The following is a 24006-nucleotide window of genomic DNA, read 5'->3' as shown; positions in this document are numbered from 1 at the left end:
CGATGTCGAAGGTCGAGTTTCGTCATCTGATGTGGAGGGCTTGAAAAACGACAGTATGCTTGACTGCTTAGCCTTGTGAATTTTTCTATCATACAGTTCTTTGTAAGCACTCAAACCATCCTGCAAATAAGCCCTGAACCTACGTACCCTTTCAAAATGTCATACTTTTCTGCAATCATTGCAGCGTTGTCAGTCGCAGCGTAAATCTCACGCAACTGCTGCACGTTCAATTCTTGGACGACTTCACTTTCACTACTACGTTCGGCTTCAATTGTTATCCTTTCCTGTTCATTAGCTCTTCATCTGTCAGTTCTAGGTCATGGGATGCCGAAACCTCTTAAACATCATCTTCGTCAACATCCACAAACCCTTAGCCAAACTCACTATGTCCTTACTTTGTTCACCACGATCGAAACGCTTAATTGTGTCTAGTTTTACGCTAAGTGTAACACCCTTATGCGCTCTTTTAGGCTTTTCTGATATCTTAGAACTCATCTTGCTAATGGATGCACAAAATAAATCGACATATAGCACAGATACTCACAGGGATGTGTTTAAGCAATGCTGGTTAGAATGCAGTTCCGGGGGAGGACCTTGGCTGCTCGGTGCGCGCTGCCTTTTTTCGTAACAGTGAAAACAGCTTCTGTTAGCGAAAACAGGTAACTAATGTAGGTCTTTCGTAACAATGAGTTGACATAAAGTGAACGTTTGAAAAGCGGGGGACACCTGTACCTACAAACAGAGCACTCGACTGCTCTAACTACTGCCTCCATTACCTACTGCTAAGCTAATTAGATTAATTAAAGGAGCTTACCCAGCCTTACCTCACTGGGAGCAAGCTCGCCGAAGCCTCTCGAGCCAAGTCCTTCGTACTCTGTCTCATACTACTCTGTCGCCAGCTCCGCTAATCTGCTCGCTTTTTAAGTTCTCCGGCTGCCTCACTTTCACGCGCTTTCGCATTCGTGCCCCGTTCAAACTGCCGAAAAAATGACCGCCTCTTCTTGATCTGCTTGCTTTTTAAACTCCCTCTGTTCTCACGGGTCAACTTTCACATGCTTGCGCAGTCGTGCCCCGTTCAAACTGCCAAAGAAATCCACAGCCACTCTTTGATTCCTGTGGGCAAGTCAGTTCTGGATCCACAAAGCAATGTCCCCTTGGATCCCATGCCTCCTTACTTTCTCAGTAAGCCTTGCATGGGGTATCTTATCAAATGCCTTGCTGAAATCCATATACACTACATCTACTGCTCTTCCTTCATCACATCCTCAAAAAGTTCAATCAGGCTTGTAATGCATGGCCTGTCCTTTACAAAGCCATGCTGACTACTCGTAATCATATTATACCTCTCCTGATGTTTATAAATCCTGTCTCTCAGGATCTTCTTCATCAACTTACCAACCGCTGAGGTAAGACTCACTGGTCTATAATTTCCTGGGCTATCTCTACTCCCTTTCTTGAATAAAGGAACAACATCTGCAATCCTCCAATCCTTGAGAACCTCTCCCATCCCCGTTGATGATGTAAGGATCATCGCCAGTGGCTCAGCAATCTCCTCCCTCGTCTCCCACAGTAGACTGGGGCACATTTCATCCGGTCCCGGCGACTTACTTGATGCTTTCGAAAAGCTCCAGCACGTCCTCTTTCTTAATATCTACATGCTCAAGTTTTTCAGTCTGCTGCAAGTCATCACTACAAGTACTAAGATCCTTTTCCATAGTGAATACTGAAGTAAAGTATTCATTAAGTACCTCTGCTATTTCCTCTGGTTCCATACACACTTTACCACTGTCACACTTGATAGGTCCTATTCTTTCATGTCTAATCCTCTTGCTCTTCACATACTTGTAGAATGCCTTGGGGTTTTCCTTAATTCTGTCCGCCAAGGCCTTCTCATGACCCCTTCTAGCTCTCCTAATTTCCTTCTTAAGCTTCTTCCTAGTAGCCTTTATAATCTTCTAGATCTCTAACATTACCCAGCTCTCTGAACCTTTTGTAAGCTTTTCTTCTTCACTAGATTTATTACAGCCTTTGTACACCGCAATTCCTGTACCCTGCCATAACTCCCTGTCTCATTGGAACGTACCAGTACAGAATTCTACACAAATATTCCCTGAATATTTGCCACATTTCTTCTGTACTTTTCCCTCAGAACATCTGATTCCAATTTAAGGCTCCAATTTCCTGCCTGATAGCCTCATAATTCCCCTTACTCCAATTAAACGCATTTCTAACTTGTCTGTTCCTATCTCTCTCCAATACTTTTGTAAAGGAGATAGAATTATGATCACTATCTCCAAAATGCTCTCCCAATGAGAGATCTGACACCGGACCAGGTTCATTTCCCAATACCAGATCAAATACCTCTCCTTATGTAGGCTTATCTACATATTGTGTCAGGAAACCTTCCTGAACACACCTAACAAACTCCACCCCGTCTAAACCCCTTGCTCTAGGGAGATGCCAGTCGATGTTTGGGAAATTAAAATCTCCCATCATGACAACTCTGTTATTATTACACCTTTCCAGGATCTGTTTCTTATCTGCTCCTCGATATCCCTGTTACTGTTAGGCGGCTTATAAAAAACACCCAGTAAGGTTATTGACCCCTTCCTATTCCTAACCTCCACCCACGGAGACACAGTGGACAATCCCTCCATGGCTTCCACCTTTTTCTGCAGCTGTGACATTATCTCTAATCCACAGTGCCACTCCCCCACCTCTTTTGCCTCCCTCTCTGTCCTTTCTGAAACATCTAAAGCCCAGCACTTGAAGTAAACATTCCTGCTCCTGAGCCATTTGTAATGGCCACCACATTGTATCTCCAAGTACTGATCCACGTTCTAAGCTCATCTGCTTTGTTCACAACACTCCTTGCATTAAAATAGACACATCTCAAGCCTTCAGTCCAAGCGCGTCCCTTCTCTATCACATGCCTATCTTCCCTCTCGCACTGACTACAAGCTTTCTCTATTTGTGAGCCAACCTTCTGTTCCCCAGTCTCTTCAGTTTGGTTCCCACCCCCCAACATTTCTAGTTTAAATTCTCCCCAGTAGCAAACCTCCCCGCCAGGATATTGATCCCCAGGGATTCAAGTGCAACCCATCCTTTTTATACAGGTCACACCTGCCCTGAAAAAGGTTCCAATGATCCAGAAATCTGAATCCCTGCCCCCTGCTCCAATCCCTCAGCCACGCGTTTATCCTCCACCTCATCCTGTTCCTATTCTCACTGTCACATGGCGCAGGCAGTAATCCTGTGATTACTACCATTGCGATTCTGCTTCTCATCTTCCTTCCTAACTCCCTGTAGTCTTTTTTTCAGGACCTCTTCCCTTTTCCTACCTATGTCTTTGGTATCAATGTGTACCACAACCTCTGGCTGTTCTCCTCCCACTGCAGGATACCTTGGACGCGATCTGAAACATCCCGGACCCTGGCACCTGGGAGGCAAGCTCCCATCCGAGTTTCTTTCCTGCGTCCACAGAATCGCCTGTCTGACCCCCTAACTATAGAGTCCCCTATCACTACTGCTTTCCTCTTGCCTTCCCTCCCCTTCTGAGCCACAGGGCCATACTCTTTGCCAGAGGCACGGCCATTGCCACTTCCCACAGGTAGGTTGTACCCCCCAACAGTACTCAACAGGAGTGCTTATTGTCAAAGGGTACAGCCACAGGGGTAGTCTCTAGTACCTGACTCTTCCCCTTCCCCCTCCTGACTGTGACCCACTTGTCTGTGTCCCGTGGCCCTGGTGTGACCATCTGCTTGTAACTCCTCTCTGTCACCTCCTCGCTCTCCCTGACTAGGCGAAGGTCATCTCGTCTCGTTACCGCCTAAGCTCATTGAGCCAAAGCTCCAGGGTTCCAATCTCATTATTAAGGCACATGTTAACAAAGTCTACCTGGTCCATCTGGGATGAGCTCGGGCCCAGAGAACTCACCGGCGATTCTGCATAGAGTTGATGTTTGGCTTCCTCCTTGCATAATACAGTTTCAAGTTGCATTTCTGGATGCAGCGACGGACTGTGTTAAGTGACAATGGTTTTCCGAAGTACTCCCGAGCCCAGGTGGCTATAATTGTCACAGTAGCATGACAGTTTCTAAGGCAGTGCCGCCTGAGGGCTCGAAGATCACGTGCATTCAACAGTGGTTTCCGACCTTGCCCTTTACGCACTGGGATGTCTCTGAATTCTCTGAATCTTTTCACAATATTATGTACTGCAGATGTTGAAAGACCTAAATTCTCTGCAATCTTGCGTTGGGAAATGTTCCTTTTGAACTGACTAACAATTCACTCACGAATTTTGGCACAAAGGGGTGAGCCACGACCCATCCTTGCTTGCAAAGACTGAGCCTTTGATGGACGCTACTTTTATACCCAGTCATGATACCTCACCTGCTACTAATTAGCCTGCTTAATGTGGAGTCTTCCAAACCGGTGTTACTTGAATATTCTGTGCACTTTTCAATCTTATTTTAACTCTGTCCCAACTTTTGTTGAGTGTGTTGCAGCCACCAAATTCTAATTTTGTGTATATTTACAAAATACAATTAAGTTGGGCAATAAAACTATTGAAAATCTTTTCTTTGTACTTTTGTCAGTTAAATAAAGGTTCATGTGAATTAACATATCACAGATTTTTTTTATTGAATTTGGAAAATATCCCAACTTTTCTGGAAATGGGGTTTGTACTTTGACGTCACTATATACCCTGAGATTGCTTTTCTTGTGGGCATACAATTTGAAGAACTGCACACAAAGATGGACAAACAACCAAAATGCAAAAGACAACAAAAAGAAACAACAAATAATTATAAATAAATAATTAAGAAATATTGAGGACATGAGGTGCAGAGCTGTTGAAAGTGAAAGGTTGTGAAATTAGTTCAGTATTGGGGCTGCTTCACAAGTCTGATATGGCATGTGGCCAAGTGGTTAAGGTGTTGGACTAACAATCTGAAGGTCGTGAGTTTCAGCCCCAGCCAGGGTAGCATGTGTGTCCTTGAGCAAGGCACTTAACTACACATTGCTCCAGTCCACCCAGCTGAAAGTGGGTACTGGCAAAGATGCTGGGGGTTAACTGGCGTCCTATCTGGGGGAGAGTCTCGTACTCTCTGTTGCTTCACGCCACGGAAACCGCAAATAAGCACCGGCCTGATAAGCCTATATGGTTCGGGACAGACTTTAACGAGTCTGATAGTTGTCAGGCTATTACAAGTAATTTAGTAGTGCACTTGTCTTTCAGTATATTGTCAGCCTGGACTGTGCAATCAAACTGCTAGCAGATTTGAATCCAAATCTTTCTTAATGATGAATCAAGTTTAATATCACTGACGTATGTAGTGAAATTTGTTGTTTTGTGGCAGCAATACATAAAGATAAATTATAATGTTATATATAATGAAATAGTATATTTAATAGTATATATAATTAAATAGTATGAATAGAGAACAAAAATAGTGAGTAGTGTTCATGGGTTCATTGTTTGTTGAGGAATCTGATGGTGGAAGGGAAGAAGCTGTTTCTAAAACATTGTGTGTTTTCAGTCTTCTGTACCTCCTCCCTGATGGTAGCAATGAGAAGAGGGCATATCCTGGGTGATGGGGATCCTTAGAGATGGATGCTGCCTTTTTGAGGCATTGCCTGTTGAAAATGTCTTTGATACTTTGGAGGTTAATGCCCATGATGGAGCTGACTGAGTTTGCAATCCCCTGCAGCTTTTTCCGATCCTTTGCAGTGGCCCCTCCATGCCAGACAGTGATGTAGCGAGTTAGATGATGACCCAGATTAGTCTATTTCTGGCTAATTTTGGCCGCCAATAAATCCCATTCTGATTGACCTCTCTGTTGCACAATGTGGTTCCATTCTCCCTAACCACGTCATCTTGATAAACTGAAATTCAATTTCTGGTGCCCTTGATTTTTTTCAGTTCATTGTGCCAGTTGAGGTGATATATTTACCTACATTTTGATGTAGATTAATTTCTTGGCTGTTTGGTTTTAGAATTAATAAAATAATTAGGTCACAGCCTGTTTATGGTCAGTACTGTTTGAAATCAAAATCCAGTATTGCTGGGGGATTGCAAATGGAGTACTTGGTATTAGAAAGATGTACTTAAGTGTTTAGATGTATGTTGCCTTTTTTTAAACAAGGGAGGTACAGCAGTCAGTTTCATCAAAGCAAATTCTTTCAGTAATTCATGAAAGGCGACTTAAAGTTGTAATTATTGTACCAAAATTCTATGGCTAAATTATACTCTGGTATATCAAGTGTGCCATAACATCACGTGGTACAGAAGTTAACATAGAAGCATAGAAAATCTGCAGCACAATACAGGCCCTTTGTCCCACAATGCTGTGCAGAACATGTACTTAGTTTAGAAATTACCTAAGGTTACCCGTAATCCTCAATTTTTCTAAGCTCCATGTACCTATCCAATAGTCTCTTAAAAGACCCTATTGTATCTGCCTCCACCACCGTCACCGACAATCCATTCCACACACTCACCAATCTCTGTGTTAAAAAAGACTTAACCCCGACATCTCCTTTGTACCTACTTCCAAGCATTAAAACTGTGCCCTCTTGTGTTAGCCATTTCAGCCTTGGTATAAAGCCTCTGACTACACACACGATCAATACCTCTGATCATCGTATACACTTCAATCAGGTAACCTCTCATCCTCCGTCACTCCAAGGAGAAAAGGCCAAGTTCACTCAACCTATTCTCATAAGGCATGCTCCCCAATCCAGGCATCATCCTCGTGCACTCTTTCGATAGTTTCCAATCCTTCCTGTAGTGAGGTGACCAGAACACAGTACTCCAACTGGGGTCTGACCAGGCTCAAGGGATGTCCGATGCAACTGCCTGGGATACAGGTATCCCCTGTTCTTCAAACATTCGCTTTACGACACCTCGCTGTTAAGAAAGACCTACAATAGTTACCTGTTTTCGCTAAAAGAAGGTGTTTTCACTGTTATGAAGAAAGGCAGCGGACAATAAAGGCAGCCAAGCTCCTCCCCCAGAACCGCATTTAGCCACCATTGCTTACACACCTGTCTGTGAGCACCTGTGCTTTACTTTATGTCGATTTATTTTGCATCCTTTAGCAAGAAGAGTTCTAAGGTACCTGTATCGGAAAAGCCTAAATGAGCTCATAAGGGTGTTACACTTAACGTAAAACTAGACATAATTAAGCATTTCAATCATGGTGAACGAAGTAAGGACACTGTCTACGTGTTGAATTTGTCTGCGTCCACCATTCACACTACTTATACGCAGACAGAAAGAATTTTGAGAGCTGCTGATGTTACTGTTGGTTCTGCTCGTAGAAACATGGTCTCTTTTATTCGGCCTCCAATAATGGATAAAATGGAAAGTCTGTTGCTTTGAGTGGATTGATGGGTGTACAAAGCGTGGTGTTCCGTTAAGTTATCTTATACTTTTTAATAAGCTGAAACAGAATGTATTGGACGATGGTGATGAAAGTGTTGCGAAAGTGGAATTTAAAGCAGTCATGGGTGGTTTGATCAGTTTCTGAGGCGAAGGCAGCTTCATAGTTTAACGTTTACTGGAGAGAGTGCTTCGGCTGATACTGAAGCTGCCGATAAGTTCCCAGCAGAACTGAAGAAAATATTTACAGAAGGTGGTTATTCATATAAGCAAATGTTTAACTGTGACGAAACTGCAATTTATTGGAAAAAATTGCCTAACAAGACATTTATTTCGATAGAAGAAAAGCAGGCATCGAAGGACAGGTTTATCCTAATGCCTATTATTAACGCCACTGGTGATGCTGTCCTTAAGCCTCGACTAGTGTACTATTCAGAAAATCCGAGGGCACTTAAAGGCATTGATAAGAAAACATTTCCCGTTGTGTTCCATTCACATCCAAGTGGTTGGAATACCCAAGTGTTTTTTTTCTGAGTACATGAGTGGATACGTTAGTCCCTTTGTTGAAAAAAATGTAGAGAAAATAACCTCGATTATAACTGTCTTGTGATTGTTGATAATTGTGCAGCTCCTGGCATTACCGAGTATGGCGGTAACATTTGTGTTGCGTTCTTACCACCGAATACGACATCATTGCTGCAGTCGTGTGACCAAGGCCTAATAGCCACAATCAAGGCTTACTATACGCAAAATGTGATGCGTTTTATTGTAAGTGCCATTGACAGAGAGGGCAACTCCGAAGCATCTTTGCGAGAGATCTTGAAAGAGTACAATATAAAACTGGCAATCGCCAACATTGGAGATGTTCTCGATAGGCTAACAGTCTCGATGAGAAATGACGTTTGGAGGAAACTATGTCCCGAAGCAGTGAACGATTTTAAAGGCTTCGAACCATCAACAATAAATACGGCAATAGTAATTTTGGCTAAGGAGGCTGGGTTTGTGGAAGTTGACGAAGATGATGTTGAAGAGGTTTTGGCATCCCATGACCAAGAACTGACTGATGAAGAGGAAAGGATAACAATCGAAACCGAACGCAGTAGCGAACTAGAAAGTGAAGTCGTCCAGGAACTAAACATTAAGCAATTAAGTGAGATTCTCGCTGCAATTGAAAACTCTGCAATGACTGCAGAAAAGTAGGACTTTTATTTTGAAAGGGTACATAGGTTTAGGGCAGGATGTTTTGAGTGCTTACAAAGAACTGTATGATAGAAAAATGCGCGAGGCTAAGCAGTCAAGCATACTGTCGTTTTTCAAGCCCTCCACATCAGCCACAGCAGACGATGAAACTCGACCTTCGACATCGAGGCAGGCAGATGTAGAAGAAGGTGACCTGCCTGCCCTGATGGAAACAGACGACGAGATGACAGCCCACCACCCCAACCTCCGACAACTCAGCCTAACACACCATCGTCAGTGTGCTCACTGTCTTCCCGATTCCGGTAAGTGAAACTACACTTATTTCTACTTGATATAGTCTGTGTAGTTTTTGTGTTATTTAGTATGATTTATTTGGTTTCATTTGGCAGCTTCATAGATTAAAGTTCACTGGAGAGTGCTGCCGAGTGCGCATGCGCCGAATGTTTCTGCCGAGAGTGCATGCGCTGACTGTTCTACTGAGAGCACTTGCGCCGAGAGTCCTGCCCAGAGCACTTGCGTGAGACTTTCACTACAGTGGACAGTACTGCACTGTAATGATTGCAGAAAAGTATTTCTACTTTATATAGGCTGTGTATTTATCATAACATTCCTGCTTTTACTATATGTTACTCTTATTTTAGGTTTTATGTGTTATTTGGTATGTTATATTTTTTAGGTCTGCGAACGCTCAGTAATTTTTCCCATATAAATAAATGGTAATTACTTCTTCACTTTATGACATTCTGGCTCAGGAACCATTTCATTGGAACGCTCTACCTTTGGATCTCGGGGAAACCTGAACAGCAAAGTTTCCAGTAACATTCATGTTTCAACATTCCTTGTCTAAAATGTTCATTACTGTAGATTTACCTCTCATTGAAACACAATAAAATTCAGTTCCCTGAATTGATTCTGTTGTAATTTTCACACAGATAAGATTAATGCCAAATTGCAGTATTTCTTAAAGACAGAAATAGGTGGTTGATTCTTACCTGAAACTGAGCGCAATTTTTGATCACTCATTCTCAGAAATGAGAGTGGATATAGGACCGCTAGAAAATGAGGCAGGAGAAATAATAATGGGGGACAGGGAGATAGCTGATGAACTAAATGAATATTTTGTGTCAGTCTTCACTGTGGAAGACACTAGCAGTATGCCTGATGATGCAGTGTACCAAGGAAGAGTAGTGGGTGCAGTTACTGTTACAAGAGAGAAGGTGCTCATAAAGCTAAAAGACCTAAAGGTATGTAAGTCACCCGGAACAGAGGAACTGCACCCTAGGGTTCTGAAATTTGGTAAAGATTGGTGTGGCATTAGAAATGATCTTTCAACAATCATTGAAATCTGGCATGGTGCCAGAGGACTGGAAAATTGCAAATGTTACTCCACTCTTTAAGAAAGGGGGAAAGCAGCAGAAGAGAAATTATAGACCAGTTCGGCTGACCTGAGTAGTTGGGAAGATGTTGGAGTCAGTTGTTAAGGATGAGGTGATGGAGTACTTGGTGACACTGGACAACATAGTAAAAGTCATTATGGTTTCCTGCAGGGAAAATCCTACCTGTTTAACCTGTTGGAATTCTTTGAGGAGATGACAAGTAGGATAGATGAAGGGGATGCAGTGAATGTTGTATACTTGGGCTTTCAGAAGGCCTTTGACAAGGTGCCGCACATGAGGCCTCTTAATCAAGTTAAGAGCCCATGGTATTAGAGGAAAGTTGTTAATATGGTTAGAGCATAGGCAGATTGGTAGGAGGCAGTAAGTGGGAATGGAAGGATCTTTTTCTGGTTGGCTGCCAGTGTGTTCGGCAGGAGTCGGTGTTGAGATCACTTCTTTTTATGCTGTAGATAAATGATTTGGATGATGGAATAGATGGCTTTGTTGCCAAATTTGCAAATGATATGAAGGTGGAGGGGCAGGAAGTGTTGAGGAAACAGGTGGGATGCAGAAGGAATCAAATGTGCAACTTCCCTTTCAACCATGTACACTGAGTTCTCGGGGGAAATTCCAGAAGTTTATATCTTTACAGCAAAAAATATTAGAATTTATGTAATTTGAATAGGTCTTGTATTTCACAAGATTGGTAGAATTAGGTATATTTACCATTCCAATGTAATCCTCCCCTGTACTTTAGTGTGCCAAAGAGTTTAGGGTGCTTTCCCTGTGCATGTTTGAAAGGAAGTTCTGCACTTTAAGTTAAACTGAGAATATTTCTCTCATGCACACGAGTAAATCTGCAGATGCTGGAAATAAATAAAAACACAAAATGCTGGCAGAACTCATCAGGGTGAAGGGGTTTGGCCCGAAACGTCGTCACTACCTCCTCCCATAGATGCTGTCTGGCCTTTTGAGTTCTGCCAGCATTTTGTGTTTTTAATGTTTTTCTCATACCCATTCTTTTAATCTAAGATTTTAAGATCAAATGATTTAAAAATCATTCAATGTATATAATACACTAGGTAGATAAATGCAAAGAAATTAAAAACTGTGTGCGACAGGCTTTCCTGCAGGGATTGTGGAACAAATTTGTAGAGAGATCACAGACTATTACAAGAAATCTAAGGTTGTTAAAGTAGGTAATTTTAACTTTCTACATATTGACTGGGATTCCCATACTTTAAAGGGACTAAACACATTTGTCAAGAGTGTTTGGGAAAGTTTCCTTAATCAGTGTGTAGTAGTCCCACCAAAAGTGTGCAATACTGGGTCTGCTATTTGGGAATGAGACAAGGCAGGTGACAGTATTTGTATAGGGGAATAGTTTGCATCCAGTTGTCACAGTGCCATTAGTTTCAAAGTAAATATGGAAAAAAGATGTCTGATCAGCTTGGCATTCAGGATGAGATTTTAAGTTGGAGAAAGGCCAATTTTGATGGTATCAGAAAATATTTGGCAAGTATAGATTATAGGGCAGGTGTTTTTTGGCAAAAGTGTATTTGGCTTTCTAAAAGTGAAATTTTGTCTACCAGAATAAAAGATCAAGATAACAGGTGTAGAGAACCTTGGTTTTCAAGAGACATTGAGATCCTGGTTAAGAGAAAATAGGTGCATAGCAGGCATAGGTAGGTAGGAACAAATGAGGTACTTATGGATTTTACAAAATGCAAGAAAACACTTGAGAAAGAAATCTGGAGGACTAAATGAAGGCATGAGGTTGCCTTAGCAGACAAGGTGAAGGAGAATACTAAGAATTCTACAGATATGTTCAGAGCAAAAGTATTGCAAAGGACAAAATTGGTTCACCGGAAGGTCAGAATGGCAATCTATGCATGGAACCAAAAGAGATGGGGAAAATCTTAAGTTGATTTTATTTCATCTCTATTTACTTGGGAGATGGACACAGATACATTAGAAGTAAGACAAGGCAACAGTGAGGTCATGGACTGTAGATGGATTACAGAGGAGGAGTTGTTTGCTATCTTGAGGCAAAGAAGGGTGGATAAATACCCAGGTCCAATACCAGTGGTTCCCAACCTTTTCTATGCCCCACACCCCTAGGAAATGTTTGATTAATGTTCACACCCCCTACAAAAGTAATATCACATTTGAAGATGAAGGGGTCTAATTTCTAATTTTTGAACAAATTGAACTTAAAAAAAAGCTTTTAACAGTGCATAAAATGCAAATACTGTATAAGTTGAGCAATTAAATTCTAATTTATTCAGAAAAAATTGTAAACAGTAAAATCAATCCCAACTGTGAACATAAAATTCAATGACTTCTTTGCTGCTGCTTCTCATTCATGATTTTGTCAAAACGTGGTACTTTCTTGCTGATTGTGATCTGCTGGTCTGCCTGTGGATTCAGGCGATTCCTAGATTTTGTCTTGATTGACAAAAGAGAACTGAATCCAGATTCACACAAGTATGTTGTTGCAAATGGAATGAGGACATGGAATGCTTTTCCACCAAGACTTGGGAGCATATCCAATGCTGCACATCAAAACTCCTCCAAAGTCTTGCTTTCAAATTGCATTTCAAGAGCTCGATTTGTCTACAAATCAGTAAGATTTTCCTTCAGCTCTTTATCATCTGACATTTTCTCCAAATTGTAGGAATATGGATTCATGATTCATTCTTCTGAAATTTTCAGGTCTCCAGCAGCAGAATATCCATCAAATGATTCTGACAGCATTTCCAAATGAGCCACAATTTCTTCATGCACAGTAGGAGTTATGGATCCAGCATCATCAACCATCTCTTCTAGTGAAGGAAAATTTGAGAGACTGCCTTTTTCCATCCTTCGAAGATAAAGACGTAACTTTTCTTTGAAGGCATTCAACTTTTCACAAGCCTTCAATATGTTTATCCCTTTCCCTTGAAGAAAAACACTCAGGTCATTCATACAACTGAAAATGTCAGCTAAGTAAGTCAGCATTTGAGCGAATTCCTGTGATTCCATTGCCCCATCCAGATCACATTCACGCTCTTCCAGAAAAACTTTGATTTCTTCCCACAGTTCAAAGAAGTGGGTTAAAGCTTGTCCTCCTGACAACCAATGGACTTGTGTGTGGAAAAGCAAAACTGAGTGCCCACAAAATGATTTGAAGATGTGATGGTTCAAAGCACGCCCCCTGATCTAGTTGCTGATCTTCGCAGAAGTATCAAGGACTTTCTTCAAGTTTGGAGGCAATGCTTTTGATGCCAAAGCACGCCGATGAAGAAAACAATGGGTAACTTGCATGTCTGGAATCTCCTTTTTCACCAATGCAGAAAAGCCAGATTTATTTCCAAGCATTGCAGGTGCCCCATCAGTGCACACAGAACCAATGACTTTGGTATCTAAATTATGTTTGGCAAAGAAGTCTTTCACCAGCTGCATCATATCCTTTGCAGTTGTTTGTTTTCAGATCTTTACAAAACAGGAAGTCTTCCTTCACAGCACCATCATTGACATACCTCACTAACTGGAGACATCAGTTGACTCATCCAACAGAATAGAGATTTTAAGAGGACTAGCTCTGACATCTGAGATGACTTGGTCCAAAATATCTTCACCCAAGTCACTGATTTGGTTGTGAATGACATTATTTGATAGGGGCACCTGTTCAAATTTTTTTCTTGCTTCTTTGCCCAGGATAATTGTTGCCATTTCCGGTGTACATGGCTTGATGAGATCTTCTGCAATTGTATGGGGCTTCTTGGATTTGGCCACTTTATATGCCACTTGGTATGAAGCAAGAAGTAGTGGTTTTTCAACAGAAATGAAACCTAATTTTGGAAGAGTTCCTTGTGAATCAAAATGAGCTCTTTTGATTTTCAATGACCCAACATCATGTCCTTCAACATCAGCTCTGCCATGCTTGTTCTTGCTCTTGAAGCTTGGATGGCTTCAGATTTGAGTTGGAAAACACAACGCTACAAAGAATGCACTGGGGTTTTTGCAACCCATCATTTCCTGTTGTGCAAGTGAAACCAAAGCACACATAGTCATCATTCCATTTCCTTCTTTTTGACATGATGAAGGATTATTGAAGGGTTGAGGGTAAAGAGAAAAATATAAGCTAATATGAGAAAAACTATCTGACGAAGTCAGGGATGACCGCTTTACTCAACTAGACACGCCTATAGCAAAGTATCGCGAAAAATATGCTTTCAATTATTATATTACGATATTATCTGCGGTTATGCCAAGATAACTCGTCAGGTGGAAATGCTACGGGAACACGACGCGACTTATTAGGCCACTCTCAGCTGAATTTACATACCTATTTTCGATGATTACTGGAGATATGAACTCCCATCACACGATTCAAAGTCCTCGGTGCCAACCATGATACCTCCTCAACTAACACAATTCAAAATTATCAACGATTCAAGAAAAATACCTTTTAAGAGGAAAAAAAACCTTTGAAATTCAAAAACATCTTTAATACATTGAGACAAATATGAATGAATGACTTCAGCTGCTTTTTATCAAAATGCGGCTTTTTAAAATGTTATAATTGAATAATTTACCTACTGTCTGCAGGTTTGGTTTTAATGCAAAGTCATTACTCGATGGTTGATTCGGGGTGTATAAAGATTTTGGCATTATGAGATGATTTTTAACTCTGAGATGTAACCTAGCTAACATTGATGAAACTCCTCAACTCTGAGGTGTAACTCCCAGGTAACACTGATGAGACTCCTCAACGCTGACTCAGGCAGCGGGAGACTGGAGTGTGCTTGGGACAAACGTTAGTACCACTTGTCAAGGCACATTGGCAGCTGGCTGAGTGATGACTCATGACTCGTCACTCAAAGATACAAGCCACTCTTTGTCACACCCCCTGAAATTCCATCTCGCACCCCAGGTTGGGAACCCCTGTCCTATACCTTTAGACCCTGTGGGAGGCAAGTGCAGAAATTGCAGGGGCTGTAGCAGAGATATTTAAATCATCTTTGGTAACAGGTGAGGTACCAGCAGATTGGAGGATAGCCAATGTTGTTCCACTGTTTAAGAAGGGCTCTAAAAATAAGCCAGGAAATTGTAGGCTGATGAATCTGATATCACTAGTGGGAAAGTTATTGGTAGGTATTCTAAGGGACCAGATATGAGCATTTAGATAGACAGGGACTGATTAGGGATAGTCAGCATGGCTTTGTACATAATCGGTCAGGTCTAACTAAGCTTAGTTTTTTGAGAAAGTTACCAGGAAAGTTGGTGGAGGCGAGGCAGTGGATATTGTCTACAAGAACTTTAGACAAGCATTTGACAAGGTCCCACATAGGAGGTTTGTCAGGAAGGTTTCAGTCGCTTGGCACTCAAGATGATGTAATAAATTGGATTAGACATCAGCTTAGTGGGAGAATCCAGAGAGTGGTAGTAGATGGTCCCCTTTCTTACTGGAGGCCTGTGACTACAGGAGTGCTGCAGGGAACAGTGCTGTGTCCATTGTTGTTTGTCATCTATGTCAATGACCTGGATGATTTGGTTAACTGGATCAGCAAATTTATAGGTAACACCAAGATTGGGGTGTAGTGGACAGCGAGGAAGAATATCAGAGCTTGCAACGGGATCTTAACCAGCTGGAGAAATGGGATGAAAAATTGCAGATGGAATTTAATACAGACAAGTGCAAAGTGTTGCACTTTGGTAGGACCAGAGGTCTTGCGCAGTGAACAGCAGGGCACTGAGGAGTATGGTAGGGCATTGGGATCTGGGAAAACAGGTCCATAATTCATTGAAAGTGGTGTAACAGGTAGATAGGTTTGTGAAGAAAGCTTTTGGCATATTGGCCTTCATAAATCGAAAAACTGAGTACAGTGGATGGGTTGTGTATTTTGAAGTTGTATAAGAGATTGGTGAGACCTACATTGCAGTATTATGTGCAGATTTGATCACTTGCCGACAGGAAAGATGCAAATAAGTTTGAAATCATTTTCGTGAGCCTCCTTTGAACCCTCTCCCATTTCAGCACATTCTTTCTAAGGGGCCCAGGCCTGTTCATGATATTCCATGAGGCCTCACCATAAGCTTAATAAAATTTCAACATTACACCTTTGCTTTTATATTCTAGTTCTCTTGAAATGAGTGCTAACATTGCATTTGTCTTTCTCACCAAAGACTCAACCTGCAAATTTGCCTTTACTGCACAAGGACTCCCAGGTCCATTTGCACCTCAGTTTTTTTGTATTTTCTCTCCATTTAGAAAATAGTCAACCCTTTAATTTCTTCTACCAAAGTGCATGACTGTGCATTTCCCGACTCTGCCATTTCTTTGCCCATTCTCCTAATCTAAATCCTTCTGTAGCCTCTCTACTTCTTCAAACCGACCTGCCCCTACACCGATCTTTATCTCTGCAAACTTTGCAACAAAGCCATTAATTGCATCATCCAAATCATTGATATATAACGTAAAAAACATTGGTCCCAACATAGACCCTTGTGGAATACCACTAGTCACCGGTAGCCAGTCAGAAAAGTCTCGCTTTATTCCCACTCTCTTTCTCCTGCCAATCAGCCGCTGCTTTATCTTTTCTGTAATATCATGGGCTCGTAGAGTGTTAAGTAGCCTTGTGTGGCACCTTGTAAAAGGCCTTCGAACTTATTTGGGACACCAAGCCACTTAATAGGGACAGGAGACTGTTCCTAAATAGATTCTAACTAGTGTTAGTTGCACACATTTCATGTAGCCATTAGATGCTACACATTGCTTAGAGTGAACAGTTTTTAAATAACAAAAGTTGTGTGTGTTTGTCTTCAAAAACCAGTGATTTTTGTCAGAATAGTTTGCAAGAAATAAGCAGTGAGACAATTCTGATCTGTTTTGCTCACTGTGGCCTCAAGCATTCAAGCTTGGAGATGCCAGAAATGGCCAGAGTGAAAATGAAACAATTTCACTACTTCACAAGGAATTTAAAAATATTGACAATCATCAATGTTACGATGAAAATGAAGGTCCTCTTCTCACTGCTACCTTCAGGTAGTAGGTACAAGAGCCTCAGGGCTTGCAACACCAGGGTCAAGAACAGTTACTTTCCCTCAGTCATTGGGCTCTTGAATAAAAGAGGATAACTATTCTCACTTATTCCATCATTGAGATGTTCCCACAACTAATGATCTCACTTTAAGGACTCTATCTCATTATCTCATGTTCACATTATTTATTGCTATTTATACTTGCAGTTTGTTATCTTCTGCACTCCGATCTTTCATTGATGTATTATATACTATAGAAACAGAAGCATAGAAAACCTACAGCACAATACAGGCCCTTTGGCTCACAATGATGTGCTGAACCCATAGCCATTTTTCTAAGCTCTGTGTACTATGTTATATAGAACAGTTACAATTCTAAAGATTGAGACCATAAGACATAGGAGCAGAATTAGGCCATTCAGCCCGCTCGCCTTTTCATCGTGACTGAACTCGGATCCCATTCAACTCCATATACTTACCCTCTCACCATATCCCTTAATGCTCAACCAATCAGGAAACGATCAACTTCTGCTTTGAATATACCCACGGACTTGGCCTGCACCACCGTCTCTGGCAAAGCATTCTACACGTTTACCATTCTTTCTCTAAAAAAAAAAATTCCTCCTGATTCTGTCCTAAAAGGTTGCCTCTCAATTTTGAGGCTGTGCCCTATAATTCTGGATACCCCCACATCCTCTCCACATCCACCTTATCTAGTCCTTTAAACATTTAGTAGGTTTCAATGAGATCCCCACATATTTTCTAAATTCCAGTGAGTACAGGTCCAAAGCTGCCAAATGCTCCTCATATGTTAACCCCTTTGTTCCTCGAATCATCCGTGTGAACCTCCGCTGGACTCTCTCCAATGACAACACATTCATTCTGACATATGGGGCCCAAAACTGTTGACAATACTCCCAAGTGTGGCCTGACTAGTGTCTTATAAAGTCTCAGCATTATCTCCTTGTTTTTATATTGTATTCTCCTTGAAATAAATGCCAACATTGCATTTGTATTCTTTACCACAGACTCATCCTGTGAATTAACTTTCTGATGTTTGAACCTTCTGTCCGTTTAGATAATAGTCTGCAATTTGTTCCTTTTACCAAAATTCATTATCATACATTTCCCAACACTATTCCATCTGCCACTTTTTTTGCCCATTCTTCCAACTTGTTCTGCTGCAATTGCATTGCTTTCTTAGCATTACCTACTCCTCCACCTATCTTTGTATCATCTGCAAACTTTGCCACAAAGCCATCAATTCCACTGTCTAAATCATTGACAAATGTTAAAAGTAGTGTTCCTGGTACTGATACCTGAGGAACACCAGTAGTCACTGGCAGCCAACCAGAAAAGACCCCCTTTAGTCCCACTCACTACCTCTTCCCTGTCAGTCATTCCTCTATCCATGCCAGCATGTTTCCTGTAACACCATAGGATTTTAGTTTGTTAAACAGCCTCATGTGAGGCACCTTATCAAACACCTTCTGAAAATCTAAACAAATGACATCCACTGCCTCTCCTTTTTCCACCCTGTTTGTTACTTCCTCGAAGAATTCTAATAGATGCTCAAGTCCCTTATATAAAATGGCGTAGTATTTGCATATAACCTACACACATCCTCTCATATACTTTAAATCATCTCTAGATTAGGTATTATAATACCTAATACAACATAAATGCTATGTAGATAGTTGTTATACTGTATTGTTTAGGGAATAATGATAGAAAAGGAAGTCTGTACATGTTCAGTACAGATGCAACCATCGTAGCTCTTCTGGGAACGCTGATGCTGCCTTGGTATCAGCCAATTCAGATTCTCCTGTGATCTTTAAACTCTTGAGTCTGTAGTGCTTTACATAGCTAACCAGCCATCCCTTACTAGCTTTAAACTCGCTCACAACACAAGTAGCGAACAAACGAGATGTGAGGTGAACAATGCTCAAACAATGTGTAATACTTTTAATCATCTCTAGATTACTGTACTTAAAATACCTAATACAATGGAAATGCTATGTAAGAAGTTGTTACACTGTATTGTTTAGGGCAGGGGTCGGCAACCTGCGGCTCCCGAGCCATTTGTGGCTCTTTCACCTCTGTGCTGCGGCTCCCTGTGGCTTTGGGAAATAATTGGTCAGTATTTAATTAAAATGTATTTTATGTTAGTTTGTTAGCTTTTGAAATGTAATTCTAAATTTGAAGATTATGGTGATCTTGTACGATCTAAGTGTGGCGACACATTTCCTCACAATTAGCCAGCATTCCGGCTAAGGGAGATAGCCTACGCGGGTTTGTGAGTACGCGTCTTTTGCAGCATCTGCGTCCATGGGGGCTGGGTTGAGGGAGGCTTAAAAGCAAGGCTGTTTAGTTCGAATAAAGTTACCTTTGACTGCAGTCTTTATTTTAGCGCTGCGTGTAGCGCTACACCGCTACAACGTGTTTTTTATCGCTATTAATATACATCACCACTGCCAATGCCTGACACCCGCCAGTGCGCGCTTTCTTTTAATTCTTCGATCCAAGGTAGGCTACCTATGTAGTAACCTTCAACCCAACGTCTTTTTTTCGGAGTTCAAAATGTTTTTGTTGCATGCAGAAATGTAATTTCGTTTTCTCTGCAGGAGTTCATCAATTTCAAAAATGCAACACATTATAGTTTGTTTATACATAGCATAAAGGCAAAAAAAAACCCGTTGTATGCAGTGTTATTTCATTTTGTGGCTCCCAGTGTTTTCTTTTCTGTGGGAAATGGGTCCATATTGGCTCTTTTAGTGGTAAACGTTGCCGACCCCTGGTTTAGGGAATAAGGACACTTTGGAGGAGGCTCAATAATACTAAAGTCAGGATCTGTGGAGGTTGAGGGCTGAGGACCATTTCGGCAAGCGACATGTCACTTTTCAAAAGATCTAAGACTTCTACTTTCTTGGTGGGAGATAGCACTCTTACCCTTTGAGGAATTGCTTTGATCACTTAATTGCTTTTTAGGAGCCATTTTTTCACTGAAACAAAGTAGCGACTGAACGAGCTCAAACAACGAGTGCTGGAGAGAGAACTTCCAGGTTTACCCAATCTGCGGTTGGTTGAATCCGTGCATGCAGAACCAGCGGATGAGGGCCAACTGCATTATTGACTAGTTTACCCTCATATTTCATCTTTTCCCTTCTTATAGCTTTTTTAGTTGCCTTTGTTGAATTTTAAAAGATTTCAATCATTCAACTTCCCACTCACCGTTTATGCAATCCTTAACTTCCCTTGTCACCCACAGTTGCCTACCCCTGCCATTTGAGAACAACTTCTTCTGTGGGACATATCTATCCTGAGTATTTGCTGAGTATGCCCACAGGAAAATAAATCATATGTTTGTATATGGTGCCATATCTATACTTTGAAAATAAAATTTACTTTGAAATTTGATTATCTGCACTCGATGTCTGACTAATTTTGTTCATTGCAAACACTATGTGAATTCCTCTGTTAATAATTATTAAGAACTAATTCACAGTTTTATAGTTCTGTCTGACTGTTGGAGGTGTTCTAATTTGTTCTGTTTGTAATCTTCTCACCAGGGCTCATTAGCTAACTCTGCTAACAGCCACATGACTCAGTGGTGTGAGGCCACCTTTCATAAACAATATACAGTGGACCCTCCTTATCCGCGAGTTCCGCATGCGCTAATTCAACCAATGGCAAATCAAGAAAACCCGGAAGTACTCTTCCAGCACTTGTTGTTTGAGCATGTACAGACTTTTTTTCTTGTCATTATTCCCTAAACAATGCAGTATAACAACTATTTTGCATGGCATTTACATTGTAATTAGGTATTGTAAATAATCTAGAGATGATTTAAAGTATACGGAAGGAAGTGTGTAGGTTATTGTGGATCGGGATCAAAAAAAATCTGTAAATTGGAACAGGTACATCCAGTATTATTTAGTGTCAGTTAGTCTTAGTATATAGTATATATTTTACCTTTTTATGCATATAAAACACTTAAGGAACATTTGTTTCAGTGCTGGGCTCAGGAAATCCATGCCGGGTTGATGTGGAGGATCAAAACCCCCAAACCCAGTAATTAAACCACTGCATTGCTTAGTAATTGTAGCTGTCATCGGGGCAGGGCTTTTCTCACTTTATCCTGTAAAATTGTTCGGATTGTTGACCAACTGTAGCCTAATGCTTTTCCAATGAGTGATGGCCTTCCACCTCTTTCCGATCGCTTTATTATTTCCACTTTATTTTCAATCGTGATTATTTTCGTGAACAGAAACACTGCGGATTCACAGCTCCACTGCACTGAGACAGGTTAAATAAGGGTCTTGAGCATCTGTGTTTTTTTTGGTATCCGCGAGGGGTCCCAGAACCAATCCCTCGCGGATAAGGAGGGCCGACTGTATGGTCAGTGAGATTCAGCTTCAACCAAACAGGAACGTTGTGAAAGAAAACTATTAAAGAAAACTTGATTTGAGCAAATGCTGTGTAAGTACTGCCTATACACAGTTATCAGTAGCCCAGGAATGACGAACGAGCATAAAATTATAAAGAAAGTGTACTTGCTAATTTTTCAACATTAACAAACAGTTACAGAAAAAGAAAAGAAAAAGAAAAAGGCCCATTAAAACTAGTCCAGTGTACACATTTGGGGCTGTATCTCTTACATGCTGTACCCAAAGTCTGCATGAAAGCACTTGCCATATTTTGAACTCTCCTTGAGGACTGTCTCAAACAAACTGACTCTCTCAGGTGTTTTGGCCCTTGCTTCTTGGAGCCATTCATCTGCACAAAGCACTTTTTGCAACAGGGAGTCAGTCTCTTTCCAATGACATTCCTTTGTCTACTGCTCTGCAGCTTCTACTATAACAGGCATGGGCAAACTACGGCCCGCGGGCCATATGCGGCCCATTAAGCTTTTTAATCCGGCCCGCAGAACTTGATTAAATTATATTAATAAACCTTGCAATTCTGGCGTTTTCCCAATAGATGACGCACTCTATATACATTGACCTTTGTTGAGGTGCAGCGTATTACTCCACATTTGCGCTTTACTCTTTGTTCGGCTCGACCTATTTGTGTGAACAGGCGTTCAGCGTCATGAACATCAACAAAGCCAGCCACAGATCCAAGTTAACTGACCAACACCTCAGATCCATCTTGAGAATCGCCACAACAAAACTAAATCCAGACTTTGATGCGCTGGCTAAAAAGGGAGACCAACAACACTGTTCCCACTGAAATTAAAAATAAGTTTCTTCGTTGTGTTATGTAAAAAATGCATTTGAAAATATTTTTTTCAATAAGCCTTACATGTTACATGTCATTTCTGTTAAGTGATGGACATGAGTAGTGCGCAGGTGCACGTACGTTCTCAAAATAAAAAATGCGCTCCAGATCAAATAACGCGCTCCGCATACTGGCGCGCTGTCATTGTTCTGTCTTTGTGCTGGTCGTTCTTGAGTTTTGGCACGGGGGACAATTGAATAAGAAGGAGCAGGACAAGTAGACCTGCATCTCCTACCGTTTTTGAAATAAAGACAGTCAGGAGGAAAGTGATGATGATAATATCTTGAAGGATAACAGAATTTTCAGTGCTTTAAAATAATAACTGTTACTACTAAAAAAGATGTATTTTATTCATTTAATTTTCAATGTTTTAAAAGCCATTTCAATAAATAGCTAAATACCATGGGACTTCAAAGACAGATAGTTTGTTGTTCATTTTCATTTGTTGTTCATTGTTCATTTTCAATTGAAATTAAAGCACATATGTTCTACATATCCCATGATATTTTATTTTCTCTTATGAGGTGTATTACCAAAACACTCCGTCCATCTGCTCCTGGTCCGGCCCCCCTGTCAAATTTTAGAACCCTTTGTGGCCCACAAGTCAAAAAGTTTGCCCACCCCTGTACTATAAGAACCCCCAACCAGACCACTGTCCTTCAGAAAATTCTTCACCACAGCTCTCTAGAACCTTTTCTCACATCTCACTATTCTGATTGGCTGACTCTCACTCCTAAGTTGGACATCATGGGTCCGTCCTTATCTTAGCTGAAGCCATAACACACTTTCCATCATGGCACACTGCTTTTACAGACAACTACTTGTATAACCTACCTCACAGCATAGCAGTAGAAATCTTTACAGGACATTACATGTATCTCTGTTAAATACATAATTTGTTACTCACTCTGTCTGTTTGTGGTATCTTTCTAACCATTTCCACAAAACTTTAGCTAATTGGGGCAGCCACTTAATTAGTCCAAAATGTACTGGTCTCGATGTGTCCCAATTAATTGGAATCTACTGTACTAAAAGTTCCTTGTGCATTGTTTCCATTGCAAATCCATGTTTGAATTCCTAATCCATATCATCATCATTACTTCTAAATCGAAACAATGTCATCTCTATTGATGTTTTGATTGTTGCTTCTGAAATCCACACCTTTTTCTTGTTATCAAACCCAGTATTCTACAGCATTACCAGTGTCTTATAGCGTCCTGTAAAACCAAGTCCTATTATTAACTTAGTCCTTTGTTTCAGAACCACAGAGTGATTCTTGTCAGTTTTCAGTTTCTTTCAACAAACTGCTGTGAGAAAGTGTGTAGCCACTATTATTTGGTAGATATGTTGGCCTTTGGCCTTTCATCCTTTTGAAACTATATTCATTAAGTCAACGGTCACTTATGCTATTACTATACTTCTGTCTTGATTTAGACCATACACGAACTCCCAAGTCCCTTTGAGCTTCAGTTTATTTGTATTTTCTCTCCATTTAGAAAATATTTAACCTTTTCCCTTCTTCTACCAAAGTGCATGACCATACACCACCTGACACTGTATTCCATCTGTTATTTCTTTGTCCATTCTCCAATTCTGTTTAAGTCCTTCCAGCTGTCTTCATGTCGTCTGCAAACTTTGCAACAAAGCCAACAGTTCAATCATTCAAATCATTGAAGAGGTTTCTAGGGAAGTTGACGAGGGTAAAGCAGTGGATGTTGTCTATATGGACTTGAGTAAA

At 40.9% G+C, this 24006-nt stretch overlaps 1 protein-coding gene across 7 annotated transcripts in view; it reads left to right on the top strand.

Annotated features, from left to right (window-relative positions):
* Window positions 1-24006, top strand: part of LOC132403154 (deubiquitinase DESI2-like) — a 121480-nt gene that overhangs the window by 38368 nt on the left and 59106 nt on the right. For 4 of the 7 annotated variants that reach the window (XR_009515192.1, XM_059986489.1, XM_059986492.1 and 1 more), the window contains exon 2: window positions 20558-20728. The exons of 2 other annotated variants lie outside the window; for them this stretch is intronic. Coding sequence is in view for 3 of the 5 variants with exons in the window: in XM_059986489.1 (XP_059842472.1) it covers window positions 20558-20728 (171 nt within the window). In the remaining 2 variants the exon portion in view is untranslated. Of the gene's footprint in view, window positions 1-7837; window positions 8889-20557; window positions 20729-24006 lie in introns of those variants that run through there. One more of the 7 variants, XM_059986491.1, reaches the window with a different exon arrangement.

Source organism: Hypanus sabinus, chromosome 12, assembly GCF_030144855.1.
Source record: "Hypanus sabinus isolate sHypSab1 chromosome 12, sHypSab1.hap1, whole genome shotgun sequence".
NCBI lineage: Eukaryota > Metazoa > Chordata > Chondrichthyes > Myliobatiformes > Dasyatidae > Hypanus > Hypanus sabinus.
Note: the sequence above shows the minus strand (reverse complement) of the source record. Positions and strands in the feature narration are given on the sequence as shown.